At 41.3% G+C, this 16,541-nt stretch overlaps 1 protein-coding gene across 19 annotated transcripts in view; it reads right to left on the reverse strand.

Moving 5' to 3' along the window:
• The window catches only part of SVIL (supervillin), a 133,317-nt gene that overhangs the window by 87,088 nt on the left and 29,688 nt on the right, over positions 1-16,541 (reverse strand). For 3 of the 19 annotated variants that reach the window (XM_048950428.1, XM_048950438.1, XM_048950424.1), the window contains exon 1: positions 15,822-16,006. The exons of 3 other annotated variants lie outside the window; for them this stretch is intronic. In XM_048950428.1, coding sequence (XP_048806385.1) covers positions 15,822-15,894 — 73 coding nt within the window. In that variant the 5' untranslated portion in view covers positions 15,895-16,006. Of the gene's footprint in view, positions 1-12,801; positions 13,275-15,821; positions 16,009-16,541 lie in introns of those variants that run through there. 13 more of the 19 variants (XM_048950429.1, XM_048950425.1, XM_048950426.1 and 10 more) reach the window with 9 other exon arrangements.

Below are 16,541 nucleotides of genomic sequence, written 5' to 3' on the forward strand. Positions count from 1 at the left end.
AGGAATCCTAAAAACAATCAACTCACAGTTTTAGTTAGAGTAGATTTTATCTGATTTCAGAAGTAAATAATATGGGCATTAAAAAAAAAAAAAAGAGAGAGAGAGAGAGAAACAGTAGTTTTTTTCTTTTTACTATTTCACTTTCACTTGCAACTACGGGCTGACTGCAGGTAGCTTTGTAAGCTAACACCCCAGGCTAAGGATGGAAACAAGCCGACAAAGAATGCCTGAAGCTACATTTGCCCGATTGAGTTCCTTTAAATAAAGCTGATTCTATTTGTGTGCAAATGAATCTGATCTTTGAAAGCTCAAAGGAAAACTATAAAAATAAAACCTTTCAAAGAGAAGTCAGAGAACTACTTGACAACTAGAACAGCCATGGGTTCACCAGGTAACAGGTTTATAACCTCCCCAGTCTGTAAACTCCTTATTTCTTTCCCCATTTAATCAGTTACTTTCTCCTCCTCCCCCTCTGCTGCAGGAACACCATACCAGCAAGCTCCTCTCCGACACTTCAATACATATCTGATTGAACGGAGCAGTTTTTCATAACTTCTGTTTAACCTTGAAATCTGCTGCTTCTATTTCAGACTGATGAAGTGCTGGTGTGCCTGAAAGCTTGTCTCATTTTTTCCCCCACTATACCAGCTGGTCTAATAAATTACCTATTCCTGTGTGAGCTATGTCCTTAGATCATACAGCAAAAACACTATTTTGCCACTTCAAACTTACATTAAGCCTGAACTCCAAACCTTCTGACTTAGTTAAAAACAAATCACCTAAACTACTGCCTTGCATTACAAAGGTACTTGTTCAAATTCTCCACTCATCACACAGATGAGGGTATATACACAAGCAAAGGCTCACTTATTAAATAACTTTCAGCAACAGAAATATTTCCTGTCCAAGTTGCTCTAAATATTTAAAATAAAAATACTGATTGCAGATCGTAGTCAGTTTGAGGTGACTCCAGGGCTGATGGTTAGGCTCTCAAACTCTTTGCTGCAGAGCACCAGCATAGAACCAGTTTGCATGATTTAAATTTAAAAGCAACTTTCTCATTTCATTTGAGAAAGGGAAGGGGGCTGGGGAAGGAACGTTTTGCTGCAGATAAATCACCTCTTTTCAGTCCATGGGGAAAGGCTCTTTTTTTCCCCCACGGTCCGGCAGCTGGAGCTCAGCTCCCACTCAGACATGCCTTTATTTGGAAACAATGCCGGAGCTCGCAGGGCCGGGCTTCTTCAGACACGGTGCCCGGAGAGCTAACAACAACCGGGCAAACTGAGTGGCAGCTCTGCTCAGTCAATGCAGCCACATGCTGCTCTAAACATCCCTGCACACAAACAATGCAGAGTTGATAGTCTGAAAAAGCAATCAAACAAAAACCCCTTGTAATTGCTTATTGATCGTTAAAGGAAAGAGAATCGAAGTATCTGCTTGTCAACAGAGGCCAATACTCCTTAAAAATCCTACAAGCTTTAAGCTCACACAGCTATAGTCTTTAAGATGCTTGTTTCCTGTACCACAGTACTACCCTCAGTAATTATATTAGCTCCTGAGACACTTACTCCAGTGTCTACAGCCACACAAGCAGCATTGGTCGTAAATGTGAGAGAGTTGTGCAGCTAAATGAAATGCTGCCAAATTACTGAGAATAAAATCATTAAGGTTGGAAAAGACCACTAAGATCATCTAACCAGAACCCACCACCATGCTCACTAACCATGCCCATCAGTGCCACATCTCCACTGTTCCCAAAACGTGGTGATTCCACCACCTCTCAGCCTGTGCTAATGCATCATCACTTTCTGAGAAGAACTTTTTCCTCACATCTGACCTGAACCTCTCCTACTGCTACTTAAGTCCATTACCTCTCATCCTAGCTTCAAACTGTGTACCATCAATGTATCAAAATGTAGGAATCAGGTCACATGCTGGCACTGCACTCACCACTGTAACTCCTGCAAGATGATTCCCTGGGATCACATCCCCCTTTCTTCCTACAGTCAGAGAAGAGATACTATTTTTACACACCTGCTGTTTATTTTCATCAAAGTGGGCCAGCCAGAACTAGAACTTAAGGCCAGCCATCTTCCTTACACCACTGTCTTCCATGGGTTGCAAGGACATGGGCAACAAAGGAACCCAAGTGACAACAGGAGACCCCTGAGTATTCAAAGCTGTTCACCTCTGATGCTCACCTTACATCAGGATCCATCTGAATGTCCTTTCTTCACCCTGCTTTTCTCATACCTTCTCAGCTAAGAGGCTTATCATCTCTTCAACAATTTTTATTTTTTTGGAAAACCCCCAATCATGTTCCATTCAGGTTCCCCTCAGCCTCCATCTCCTCCCTCTCAGACACTGCCAAGGTCATACACAGGAATCTTTTAAAGATAAATAAAGAAAAAAAATTAAAAGGCGTGGAAGCAAAATAGGAGATATCTATTTAAATGCACTTTCAACTTTCACAGAAAATGAACTTCTGTTCCTGAAGTCAAAGCTCTCATTCTGTCATCTTCAGCATGGATTATCTATCCCCTGTGCTGCTCCCGGAGCACTGGCTCAGCACTGTTGAGCTGAGGAAAGATTATCCACTCTGACATTGCTATCCACTTGTGCTGGTTGGGTCACCACCACCAAGCCACTTCCCAGTTTTCTAGACCACAGTGTTCACAGAAACACCTGCTTGCCATGACAGACACAACGTCCCAAGAAACTACTTGCATGCATCCCTTGGCAGACACCTGATCTGATTACACCAGGCTCTGTGCCTGTGGGTACTGTTCACTTTAGGAGGGCAACCAAAAGAATCTCTTGAGTCAGACATGATTCACATCTTCCTAAAAATGCCAGATCCCCATCTGGAATGCCCAGACTTTTCAGCCAAGAAAACCAAGTACAACAGCAACACAATAAAGAGTCTTGATAGAATGAAGAGGAAATACCCACTTAAAAAACTTAATTTGCTAAGGAAAAGCCTGGACTTAAAACAAAGAGCTTTTCTTCCCAGGGGACAGCCTTGTGCTGATGGTTTGGCACCTGTTCAGTTCCTCCTCCCTGACAGCAGCCTTGCTGCCTCCTGCACAGACACAATCAGCTGCATTTTGCCTGCCTGCAAGTTACATTTTTCAGGGCTCATCCAGAAGAGCCTTGAAGTTTGTTTCCCATCATGAAATACATCTTGCAAATGTGTACTTTTTCCTGATCTCACAAAGAGATGCAGTGTCTTGGAAAGTAAAGCGGGAGGAGGTGGGTTGGGAGAAAGACCATTTCTGTTACTCACTTTTCAGCAAGGGACCAGAGCTGAAGAATAAGCATGGAAGGAATCATGCCTATTTAGTCATACAAACTGCAAAATTACATACAAGGTAAATAATTTCTCTTAGCAGAAGATTCTGAAGGCTGTTGTAAAAAGGCAGACATTGTCTCTGTAGTCATCCCGCAGCAAGTGCTGTGGAAGGCTGAGGTAAGAAGTGATTTTCCTTCTCTCAAAATTGAAGCAAGTCTCAGTAGGCACAGAGATTTCCTTTTGCACTCCCTCAGTTTGCAAGCACTCTCATAAGCACTGTTTCTCATACTGGATATTTCAAAACTTGAGGCTTCTTGCAACTTTATGGCTATAATGGCAACTCTGTTGCTCACCACTGAAGGGTTTCCTCAAGTAAGATTTCAACTTCAAAACAACTCAGAACTATTTCCTAAGTCCTCCCAAACCTCCCATATCCTATTTAGCATGTTTTGAGATATGCAGTTGTTCTCAGACATTTTTGCTGGCATTTACAAAGTGCTTCATTTATGTTTACAGTGTTTGCTGTTTCTTGCTCTGGCAGAAGGCAGGGGATGGTCAGCTGTTCCAATGCCTTGACCCAAACAAATGACTAGTTTAGTTCAGTTTAGATTGTAGCTTTACACCTTGTAAAAAATAATAATAATAATAAAATTCAAGTATTATTTCTGTTCCTCCTCCTTCTACCAGCTGTGCTGATAAAAGGTTCTTGTATCACAGATCTTGATTCAAGAAGCACAATAGTGTATTCTTTCTTAGCATTCCCTCTATTTAAGAAAGAAAATTTGTATTTTACTCTAAGCAGAATAGCAGTATTAATTTCAGGAAGATCCTAAAATTCAAGAACTGACTACCCTGATTCCATGGAGTTCAACACTTTTGCCCATCATACCACTGTAGGGATCACATAGGATTTACTTCAGCATTTCTAAAGTTTCAAGCAATATGATGGAGAAAGGCAGTAGGAAAAATAAGAGCACACAGACCATCAACAATAGCTAGAGATTTTTCAAACTGTTTCAGCCAAGCGAGACTAGAACTATGATCTCTGTAGCTCTCTCCATTCCCCAACAATTCTGAAAGCAATGTAATTCTGAAAGCAATATCAGTAGTTTTACTGATAACATACAAAACAGAAATGAGATATTTTTCATAGCTCTTTCAAGAGGCATAGAGTCTCTTAAAGCAACAATCCTTACAAGTGAGTTATTGCAGTATTAGTATCCCCTGTAATAAGTCTAGTGCATGCTCCAGATAAAACGCTGCATCTAACAACAACTGGCAATTTTCAAGAGAGCCACTCCATGCTTCCCAGCCCAGCAGGGTACTTTATAGCAAGCAAGCCAGAAATCAAGACCAACTCAGTAACAAAAGACACAATCAGCTGCTGAACTACTTGAAGATGATTTATTTACACAGTAGCTAGATGTAAATACTTCTTATCTAAAGCAGTGGACCTTTAGTTCAGGGAATATATTAAGAGATTTGGAACCTACATCCAAGGCTGTGGCTCCCTCTGATTGCCACACTGTGTAAAAACTGCTGCGAGCCTGTGTTCAGCCTAGTTAGCCAAGAATTTTACCATCTCTATAATTAACTCTGGAGTCTGACATCATCACCCCCTCAAGGTTCTCTTAAAATTTTAATAACCTGGTTTATGAATATTCATTTGCCAGCATTACACTTCCAGGGATTTATGAAAACCCAATGGCATGTCAGTTCCCGAATAGATTCCATTATTCCTGCTGCTCCTAAGTGTATTTATTACAAACCAATTTCATGCTGACAGAAAGTACATCAAGCCTGCAGTTAGTCCAACCATCGAGGTCATTTCATAGAAATTAAAAGGCAAAGCAGACGGAGTGCTCTTGCTAAGGATGCCTTTTAATCCCTCACTGGACATGATGCTTCTTCACAGGCCTCACTAGTTCTGGCCTTTAAACCCTGCTCCTCCTTTATCTCCTCTTGTTCCTCTCCTCCCACACCACTGGAATGAGACTCCAGGCACGCAGCAGGCAGCCTTTCAAAGTCTGCTGCTCTGTAAGAGCAGCTATGGACTCCCAAAGCCCAGACCACGAGGGGTTTATGAGTTTGGGAGAGACAGTTATTTCATGCACTCAGCTTGCTTCAGCAGATGCTGCAAGTCAGATGAAACTGGCACACTGCAAACAGCTAAATAAAGTTTGTGACACATCATTCCATTACTGAGAGTTGTAAACACTTCTTATGTACTGAAATACATCATTTGCTTGACAATTGCTCTTCTTTTTGTTTCCCCCCCTCAGAACTGTGGCAGTGCTGCAGTGTAAAACCATTGACTTGCATATTATTGCGTTTCACAGATGTGTGACCCAACCATCCCCAGATGCAAAGCAGCTCCTTGTTCTGAAAGGGGAGATCAATGAAACCTCACAGAGCAGGTTTATCAACAGCTCTTCTGGATTTGAATCATAAAACAAATGTTTAGAGCATCATTTGAAAAGGCTATGTTAAATACAGTAAGTCAGGTGTATTTTTCACTCAATTATTTAGAAGCTTTCTTATAATATTCATGCAAACTGGTAAGCAAAACCAGACAGCAAGTGGTATTTGTCATTTTTCTCATCTATTCCTCGGTTGCACTTCTTTGTCAGCAAAGAAGCAGCTCGAGAGTCTCACAACTACTTTTGCCATTCTGTAGCAAAATGAATTCAAGAGATCTTTCTGAAGGCAGTGTCAAACCTTACCTTAGAACAATTTATGCAATTATGTTGTTTTCTCCTCACTGTCACCACTACAGAACAAGTTCATGAAAGGTTTTGATTTGTCATAAACAAGTATATAAATGTTTTGGCTTTGTTTGTGTTTCTGCTCCAAATATTTAAAAAGCAATGGAAAATCTGTGTTTCAAAGAGTCATTTCCAATAGTACCATTCAGCAAATGTAATATTTAAAAGTACCTCCAAATGGAACCTGCAGGCCATTGAAAGCTAGCAAGGGAAAAGAGGGTCAGAAACACAGATAAAGAATAACTTAAGTAATAAAAGGGTATAGTCCTTGGAGGGAAAGGAAGGGGAAATTAGAGACCAACAACTTAAAGGCAGTCAAGAAGAAAGGTCAGAAAGTCTTGAGGGATGTAATCATGATCTTGTTTTAAAAAGGGAAAGGCTAAAATTGCAACTGATACAATGGCCTATTGGCCAGTCCAGAAACTTAGAAGTACCATGAATAAAATGATTTACAGAGCATCACTTGAGATTTTTCACCTGATGCTTCCTTTAGCTCCTAGGCCATATCTTTGGGAGTTGGAAAAGAGCTGTAAATTTTTCCCAAAACCTGGGTGAAAAGCTCCAAGGCTACAGGCAGTCCCTGCACTGACCAGAGTACAGCAGGCACAGCACCACTGTGATTCAGCTACTATTTCTGGTTGCTTCTGCAGACAAACCAGGCTATTTGGCCAATTTTTTTTTATTCTGAGACCTCTTTGGGGAGGGAATAATTTAAGCTATGTTTTCAGAACACAAAGGCCTATTGTCAGTCACTAGCAGCTTGTTTGCCCCAACAGGGAACAGCGATATATCTTTTGTGGTGGAGAGGGGAGGAGAACCTTTTGCTTCTAAGAGATCTCCTTGAGAAGCAAAATGTTGTTATTACTGTTTTTAAACAACAATAAAAAAGTTGCAATAAATTATTTCAAGAATCCTTGAGCTAGATTTTTGCTTTTTCAAGAAATCTAGAAGGAAGAAAAAAAGCCAAGTTTACTCTGCTCTTCCCTCGTTTATTTATTTATTTTTATGGACTTGCAAGCTAAACCCTTAGCCCACAACAAAACCTCTTTTGGGTTGCTCTCAGCCCTTAAAACTGAAAAGCTATACCACTTGGCAGCTGGTTGTAGGAAGGAACTTCAGCTACATGGAAAAACAAGATAGGCAGGGTAAAGCTGGATGCCCAGTGATTTTTTGGCATCCAATTCTCTCATAAGACATAGAGCTACATTGGCCAGGGTTAGGGTCCTGCATTATGTAAATACTTCCTAGTGCTTACAGCTTGTCTGCCTTGCTGGACCACCCAGACAGTACAGCCTGGTGGCCGTAGGGACAATACAGCCAAATGTATAGTGCCTGACTGTACTTACAACCCCAGGGAACTTACTGTGTCAGAAGAGCCACGTGCCTGCACAGCATGATACACCACAGCATCACTGTGCAGGCAGAAGTACTGCCTGTCACGTTCAAGTTTCAGCCTACCAGTCTCATAATGTGCAAGGGCCATTCTGAAGTTTTGCTCCTCTGCTAATGGGAGAGGAAAATTTGTTTTCCTCTTTTGTTCAGCAAAATAAATAAAAATAAGTCTAGGTTTGCAGAAGCAACACAAACACCAGAAAACTGCTTTATAATTGAACCAATCATTGCATGCTGCAAGAGAGAAGCAATTCAGGAGTGTTAATCAAGCTGGAGCCAACTAAACTTGAGCTATCTGTTTCTTCAGGTTGCATTTCACCAGCCACTGACTCAGAGATGGAGTAAAGCATCCCAAGATGCTGAACACCGTGAGATACATGACACATGAGTGAAGTCATGTCAAGCAACAGCCACTTACACCTCCTAGGGTGTAATCTCATGATGCAATACTCAGATTAAATCTTAGTCTATTATCCCAGCATATCACCCCTGACTGTTTCCAGCAGAGAGGTGACCCAAACATCCTGTTTAAACCAGCCCATTTATCCAATCAAGACAGTAATAACAAAAGCGTGTGAAAGCTCCTCTTTAAGTAGTTCCCTTGGTTCTCCATGAAATCATCTCTAGGCTTCAGTCTCAAAGCCTGGTTCCCTATTCTCGGTCACACCCAAACTCTCCTCTCACTGCTCTCTCTCCACCTCCCTCAAGTTTTGCACAGGGACCAAGTGGCCCACTGTGATAGGCTGCTGAGCTTGGAAGACAAGCCAGAGCAACCAAGCCTAGCAGTGCTTGCTCTATCTTTAGTGCTTGCTTAGAGGAATGTGCACAGAGTCACTTTCTTTCCTGGCAATTACTTTCACAGATCCATGCTGTCATGACGTATCATTGTCTGCATACAGTCTCACATCGTAGACAATTGCAAGTCAGTCATAGAAGTCTATGCAACTACTGGTCCCATGTTTAACTCACAAATACACATTCATTTAGTGTTTCTGTGCAAACTACCAATTTCTGTGCTGGCTTCAATAAAGTCACGAAGCTCCCAAGATATCAAATTTATTTGTCTTTGGTATCTGCACTTCAAAATTATGCCCTCGCTTTACCTACACCTCATTTAATGAAGTCCAAAGAAATCAGCATAGGTAGCATGTAAGCCTCTGCAACTCCAACAAAAGTTTATTTAAACGTCATACGAAAGGTGCAGAGGTGACTAATTTTAAGCAGAAGACTGTTCAGACCTTGGTCCCCATGATGCTTTTTCAGAGGGATGAAGCAGAAGCAAGGAGACAGCTGGGCAACATGAACTCAGAGCTAGGAGGAACAGCAGTAGGCTTAGCCAAGAATCAAACTTAAAATGAGAGATAAGTTCTTTTTGGCATAAAAATATTAAGGATATAAAGTAAAACTAAGAATATTAGAACAACAGCACAACACTCAAACAGCACTGTGCAACTAGATGGTGAAGTGCGGCAGATGGAGAGAACAGTTCTGGAGCAATCTGGGGAGTGGAAACGACCTGAATAGTTTCCTAAAAGAGTATTTTAAAGCAAGGTTGCCATTTACACCGTTCTCATTTGCAAATCCAAACCATCAGCTGCCTAAAGCAGTCAGAAAAGAAAACACCTTTTATGCCTAGCCTTAAACATTGGCAGGAACATGACCCAGTAGGTGTGCTTGAATATACCTAACATACACGAGCAGCAACCATGGTTGCTTTTATTAACTCAGCTGACAGTAGGAAAGAATGTTGCTGGCTTCACCAAATGGTGTTCAAACTGTCTAGGCATCTCCACAGTAAACAGGGAGACCTGATTTTGAAACTTATGAGCCAGAAATCTGAGCCTCCACTTCAAGAGATAGCCATAAACGTGAGTCTACAAGCAAGGCAATTCTTGCGCTCCCTTGCTTCAAGCAGGGCAGCTGAGATGAGCACAGAAAGTCTTATTTACTATTTTATGTTTTTTTCTGCAATTAGCAATCACTATAAACCCTCTTAGTTAATGTTTGACACATGACTTGCTCAGAGAACAGAATTTTGGACTGAAGTGTGCTGGGCAACCTGATGCTGTTGTCACCTTTGACTCAACCATTATGCATCATTATATCCAGCATATATATATAATCCTAATATCCAAGAACATGATTAGCACTGGAAAAACTAAGCCTTTATGACTCTGAGTGCCAGAATGGATTCTTTTTCCTTTGCCCACCTAAATGGGATCTTTACACATAAAGCACTGTGTCTTCGTCTAATGACTGATGAGAAAGATCAGATAACATCAGAGAAAGACAGAAATTCCAACCACTTACATACATTCTAAACTTCACAACTACTAAGTTACCAGAATTCCCAGCTGAATGCTTCTCTCTCTTTATCTGGCACTCAAGATGCTACACGAGTTTACAATCAAAGTCTTCAGTTGAGCTCTGAGATACTTCAAAACAATCAATCCTTTGCTGCTGCTTCAAAGAACCTAACTCTCCAAGCTCTCCACATCTCCAATATCCCATTAATCCTAGTATCGCTGTGAGATCTCTGACTGGACATCTCACTTGAAATGCAGAGGACAACAAGTAGCTCAGTGAAGACTCGGCTCCTCCCTACTTTGGCTGGGACCAGCATCACTGGTCTGCCTGGCTCTTCACTGTATCACTTCCATCTGCAGATGTAGCCTGAACCGGTTTTGTGGTAAGTGACATCACAAGCATTTTTTATCATCGGTTACCCAATATATTCTTATCTGCTTAAGGCAGATTCCAACTAGGACGTACTTCGCTCTTTAAAAACCAGAGACCTTCCAATGTGTCAGTTAGCTCTAAACCAGCTAGCAGAGAAAGGAGTAAAAGCAGGAAATTCATAAGGGGAGAAAGTTTTGCCTACTGTTTCACTTGACGGCATAGTACTCCCTTCCACAGTGCCAAATGAGGATTCTGCATGGAGAAACAGAAGCCTACGTCTTCTGCAAGAAACAGCAGTGCCTCTGAAAAGTGAACAATCTCAGGCCACCCTGATCCTGCAAACTGTTCCACAGCTTTAGCTTTTTTGAAGTTGTAGTGAAATTGCCATGCACAAGAGCCAACAAATTGGAGAGCAAAAACGCACTCTAGCAATGGCAATTTAAACTAAATGAGCTCATGCAATTTTCACTTAAGTACGTGATATGAAAGGCTTCACACATAACAGCATGTCTTGTCAATTCATTGTAAGCAAGGAAAATAACAATGCTGCACACATTTTGTACAAACATACAAAATTCTACGCACTGTAGGAAGAGGTTTGCTTAAACAAGTGTACTAAGACTATAAAAAGCTTTCAAACCACTTCATCAACATAACTCCAAAAAAAGTTCAGAGGATGTTGTGATGTACACATGGTAACACACATGGCCACACAAGGAACCAGCAATAGGCTCCTCCAGCCTCTGGGAATGTCTTTGCCACAAATGGCTCAGCTCCACCACCGCCAGCTCTGCTTAGACTCACTGCAAAGAAGAAATGTGCAAACCACAGTTTCACTTTTCTTCCCCCTCTCTGGGCTCTACATGCAGATTATGTTTATACTGTAATCTATCTTCTCTGTACAAAAAGCAAAGATGGAATTGCTGGGTTACGGCTCCTTGCCTGTCCCCTATTACCTTCAACCCATTGACACTATCAAATATAAGGAATTTGGCAAAGAAACATCAAAAACACAGCTTTACTCCTTCAGAACAAGCCCTTAGAGTTCTGAAAATCTCTTTCACATTGAAGACTTCTGCCAAGAATGTCATTTACTAATACAACCAAGATAAAACAGCATTGGAATAGGTAGAATTAATGCTTAAATTGACTAACTAATATCCTCTGAGATAGACACCAAGGAAGAAATGTTTACCTGTTCCAACAGTTAAAACATCTGCTGCACAAAGAAGAGCTGATATTATTACTTCTCATCAGTTTCGGCACTACACCCTTGGTGCTCTTCAGGCTGAAACTCAAGTTAGAGACTCTTGCTCTTGCGCAGACCCAGGGGTAGCCAACTTTCATGTCTGCTGTCTCTGTGGCCTGTTACAAGGCTTACAAGGCACTGACACCTTCTAGAACATTTACAGGAGCACAACACTGGCATGCTAAAATGATGAATTTACAGCAACTTGCTTTTTAAAGTGCAGGCAGCAAAATTTTTTAAAAGAAGTCATCTCTAAAAAAGGGTAATCATTAAAAGTACTAACATAACCAGAAGCAATGTAAAAGGTAGGTTATATTCCTGTCAATCCCAGAGAAGAATTAACAGATAATCAGAATATTCTTTTTCTCCATTGCCTCTGCAGGCAGAAGGATCTAATCTCCTATAAAATCTACAAATAGAGGTGAGTATTTAGATGGTATCTGCCAAGGCTCACGTGAGAAAAGTTAAAAATATACATCTATTTTTTTTTTCAAATAAATAATCCTTGCACTGAACTGCTAAAAATACTTCTCAAACATTCAGACATATTTTGTCTCCTGGTATTCTCTAGGCTAAAACATTTTTATACAGTTCAGAGCAAAAATGTTAGAGCCATCTGACAGACAAATGCAGATTTACAGTCCAAAGAAAATGGAAGATGGCCCTAAATTGCTAGCTCCTGGAAGGGAAACAGAGGCAATTAATAGAGCTATTTTTAAAACTTGGTAAAGACAATCTTGTTGCATTTCTGGAGACCAAAATACAACTCCTGGAACACCCTTGAAGGAACCTCTTCTTCCCCCCAACCCTCACTGTGCTCCCTGTTAGCAGCCTATCTGCAGCAGTAGTGGATGGAAAAGCAGTGGCAGTAACTTTCACCTGTTGCGTCCTAGTAACATTTAAAAATAAGGGAATGGAAAGTTGGAGGAAGCTTTCTTCAGAATACTCCAGGTGCCAACACACAACAGTTACCTAATGCAATAGTATCCACTATGTATACAGAATCTCTCAGACAGGACAAAATAGCTACTGAAAAATCTTGTTTTTCGGAGTTCTTAGGGCTGCTTGTAGCTGTGCCTAAGGTTAGTCTATGAAAACTAAGAAAGATTCACCTTGCACACAAGCCAACCACCAATGGGTCCTTCCATTCATAGCAGCATGAACTCATCCTCCAAGCAAAACCACAAGAATAAAAACACAAAATGCCTAAAGGAGAGCTGAATGAGTGGCATGCACAGGCTGGAATAAACCCACTATCATTTCAACCCGACAAAGCCTCCAACAACTGGCGCAGGTGGCCGCACGCATGCTCTGAGGACATACGACTTACTTCAGAATCCTGCAAAAATCCATTTGCCTGCCCTTCTGCAAAGGAGGAAAGAAAGAAGGTACAGACACAGCAGAAGCCTTCTCAAAATACTTACTGATAATTCCGGCAGCACTCGTGAGCCAAGAATTTCATGATTCTTGTTTTAGAGAAGTTTCTCACTTCAGCTAAGGTTCCTTTCCAAAGGACTAATGCTCACCGCTAATAAAACGGAAAAGTGACTTCACAAAGTTACCAGATATCAACATGCAAGGCTGGCGAGTACATGTGCAGTCAAGATGATTCAGATAAGTCAGATAAATTTAGAACAACGCTTTCCTAAAAGCATGCGTTCACCAAATGCAGTGCACACTCAGGAGCTATATTCCAAGCGCTGATTCCAAACATCAGAACACAAAATTTATTAGTGAAAATCTCCTTTTAAGAGTTCGCTGCCATCTGAAGTCCTCGACAATGTTACTCCTCGATCTGCCTTTAGTACTTCCATCCATCACTGGATTTATCCACATAAAAAGCTATAGGCTCTCCAACCTCGGAGGACTAAGCCAAATGCAGTGTGGCAAGTTCGCATAGGACCGGCCTTTTATGGTTGGAACAGTAGAGCTTTGATACAGCTAATCTACCATAAATAGCTCTTGAAACTCAGAAGGATCAAATCAGCTGTTGCAACAGTCCCAGCCTGTAGCTGCTTCAAATCCAATTATACTGTCAGCTCTGTCTTGCAGCTTTCCTTTTTATTCCCCCATCCACAACTTTTAAAGTTCCATTCCTACAAGAAATTAAATGCTGCAGGGACAAATGCAGCAGAATAGAACGTGTTTCATAAAAGTAGAAACAAGCATGTATTTTTACAGTTCTCTGAAGGAGAAAAGGTTTTGCTGCGTTAAAAACAACTTGAGCATTTGATGCCAGTAGTTTTTTTTAAATGAGCCCTGACTCGTAATGCAAACATACAATCTGAAATACGTAAACAGTCCCAAGAACAGTCGGCTCAGCCTTAAAAGGTGGGTAAAAATAAGCAGATAAAACTTCATGTCGTGCTATCCATGGCCCAGATTAAGGTACTGAATTGCTTGCATATTTTTATCATAACTTGAACACAAATGCAAAGCACTAGAACTCACAGTTAAATCCTTATATTATAATGTTTCCTTTCTAGCATTTTGAACTATTTGCCCACCAAGAAGCTCAGGACTATAATTCCAAAACTCTTCAATACCTTGGGAGCTTCCAAAATGAGCTCTTGCTAACAATGTAAGTCAACAGAACCATGAAAAGCACCCTAAGGGCTGCCAGAGCCCTGCGACCCCGAGCGCTCAGTGAAAGGAGATACCCTTTGGAGCCGGGGGAACGCAGATGAGCAGTGGTTCTTTATGGTTCACTTCACAGTGCAAAGCAGCAGCACACAAGTACATAAGGATACATAAACAACAGATGTATTTTTAACTGTGTATTATTAACATCTCCCCAGTCTTTCCAAAACAAAGAGTTAAATTACTCCAGTACAGTGTAGGAACTCCAAGACTCTGACAGGGATGATGTGCCCTGTGCACAAAGTCTGAATCCGTTATCTGCTGGGAGCACTTTCAGCCTGCACATTGCCCCCTCAAATACCAAGTGCAACATCTAGCGCAGACATCGGTTCTTCTTGCACAAGGCAGAGAGAAGAGCATTACTAACTCCCAGTGCCCAAACTGCTTTAGCAGAAATTTGGCTCCTCTAGAATCAAAGCAACAAAATAAAATGTAAAAAATAAGCCCGTTGTGGAAAACTCTGTGCCCCTTATCATCTATACGCTACCTCACTCCTCTCTGAGCTTCTGTTCATCTTACCATCTCAGTAAAAGGGCTTTGCAAAGTACGCAACATACATCAAACACAGAAGTCACTGCCTTCAATCCTGTCTGCAGTGACAGTGGATGACAAAGTAACGTCAATTAAGTGTGGGTGGGTTAAACGAACAGGCTTGTTATTTCCTTCAAACAGTGCATGGAGAACTCAGCTGTGTCACTTTCTGCAAGTCTCAGAAAAGAAGGAGTTGGAAGTGGGCACAGAGTTTCCCTTTAGGCTCTAGCAAGTGCCCAAACAAATTAATTCAGATGTACGGCGGACAGAGAGCTTTTCATTAGCATGGAGTAAACTGAGCATGTGACAAGTAGATTAAACAGACCTGCAAGATGTGCCTGATTAAGTTCATCAGTTTGAACGCTACTTGTCACATTGTGCTACTTCTGCACACTGGTGGAAAAGTAGCTGAACCAATTGCTGACAGAAGTTCAACAGAGCTCTTAGAATGCAGCAAGCATGCTTGCAACTGCTAAGAGAAAGAGCAGTCATCAGCACACTGCCAGAGCACAAGTGCTGATGCTTTATGCCCTACCCATAAGCATTTAACATCTTAGGACTTTTCTTGTTGAGGAATTTGAAGGATGCGGGCTATGAGATGGAAACACAGCCCCCTCCTCAAGGAGCACAACTGGGATCCCTTGTTTCTTTTAGACATACCACCCTACATCTTACTGCTGGCATTCATCCTCCCTATCACATAGGGCATTATGCTAAAGATTTCACTTCCACAGCAAATGTAAAACAAAAAACAAAAAAAAAAAAAAAAAAAACAAAAAAAAACCTGTATGTGCTCTTTTCATACATACTTCCTTAGCTATAAACACAGAAACAGAACTGATCGTCATGGGAATGCAACAGTTTCTTCCCCTTCCTCCCCAGCACAAGATTTCTGTAAGCACAAAGTGGAGTAAGCTACAGCTAACACATTAGTTTGTCTCTAGCTCTTTACAGAAAGTGTAAAATCTGACTTGTATCATACAAAAATGATTCTACTTCTCAGATCACAGACTTTGTCTCAATGACGACAGATGTACAAATGAATAAACACAACTTTGGTACCATGGTCTTCCATTGCAAGAGAGGTTATGCACTTCTGTGACTAACTGTCAAGAAAAACCACACAGTAGAGTGCACACAGCTTAAAGGAGGCATGGCTTTATTTAACATTCAGCTTCCTAATTTACAGCTATTTTTTTTGCAGCTGGAGACAGGAGGGAAAGGCAAGACTTCCCAGAAAAATCAAAGGCAAATTTAATAACAAGCAACTTACCAGCATCCATTGTTAGAATCATGACCCCACTTCTGTGTCCCAGGAAGCAGGAAGCCTTACCCATCCAGTGCATGCGAATGACTCAGAAGGACTGCATGGCTTTGTTTCAGCTTATATCTTCCAGCTCATTCACCCCTCCTCCCCCGTGTGGGATAAAAGTGATGCCTGTGCCTGACCATCCCCATTGGCTCAGTTCAGAAGCCACTCATTCAGCACATTCAGATTGCCGTGAGAGCCTAAAATGACCCACGGAGAAATTCTTATTTATCATTTTTCAACCCAACCCACTTTTTTTTTTTTTCCCCTGAGAGAACAAGCCATTCATTGTTTCACTATCAGACGCATGCCACAGTTGGTGTGATTGTCACGGGGCCAAACAATTGCCTGTGCTCTGAACTGGGAGCGGTGGGCAGCAGGGAGGCATCCCCCAGCCCCAGTTCCACGGCGCTGGCTGCCTGTGGAAGTAAGCACATATGTTTTATGCCATAGTCTATGCCCTTCAGCCCAGCTTCTCTTCAGTGCAAACAACATACACCCACAGACTGAGAATCTCTGGTTTGCCAGGGAGGATTTACTCATTCATTTTATTTTTAAATAGGAGGATAGCTGTCTTACTGAAGAAGCAAACCCAAACTCTATAGATTAAACTTTGCAGTAAAGAAAGGTTTTTTTATTTTTATTTATTTATTTTTTATTATTATTATTCTTTTTTTTTTTTTT

Source organism: Lagopus muta, chromosome 7, assembly GCF_023343835.1.
Source record: "Lagopus muta isolate bLagMut1 chromosome 7, bLagMut1 primary, whole genome shotgun sequence".
NCBI classification, from domain to species: domain Eukaryota; kingdom Metazoa; phylum Chordata; class Aves; order Galliformes; family Phasianidae; genus Lagopus; species Lagopus muta.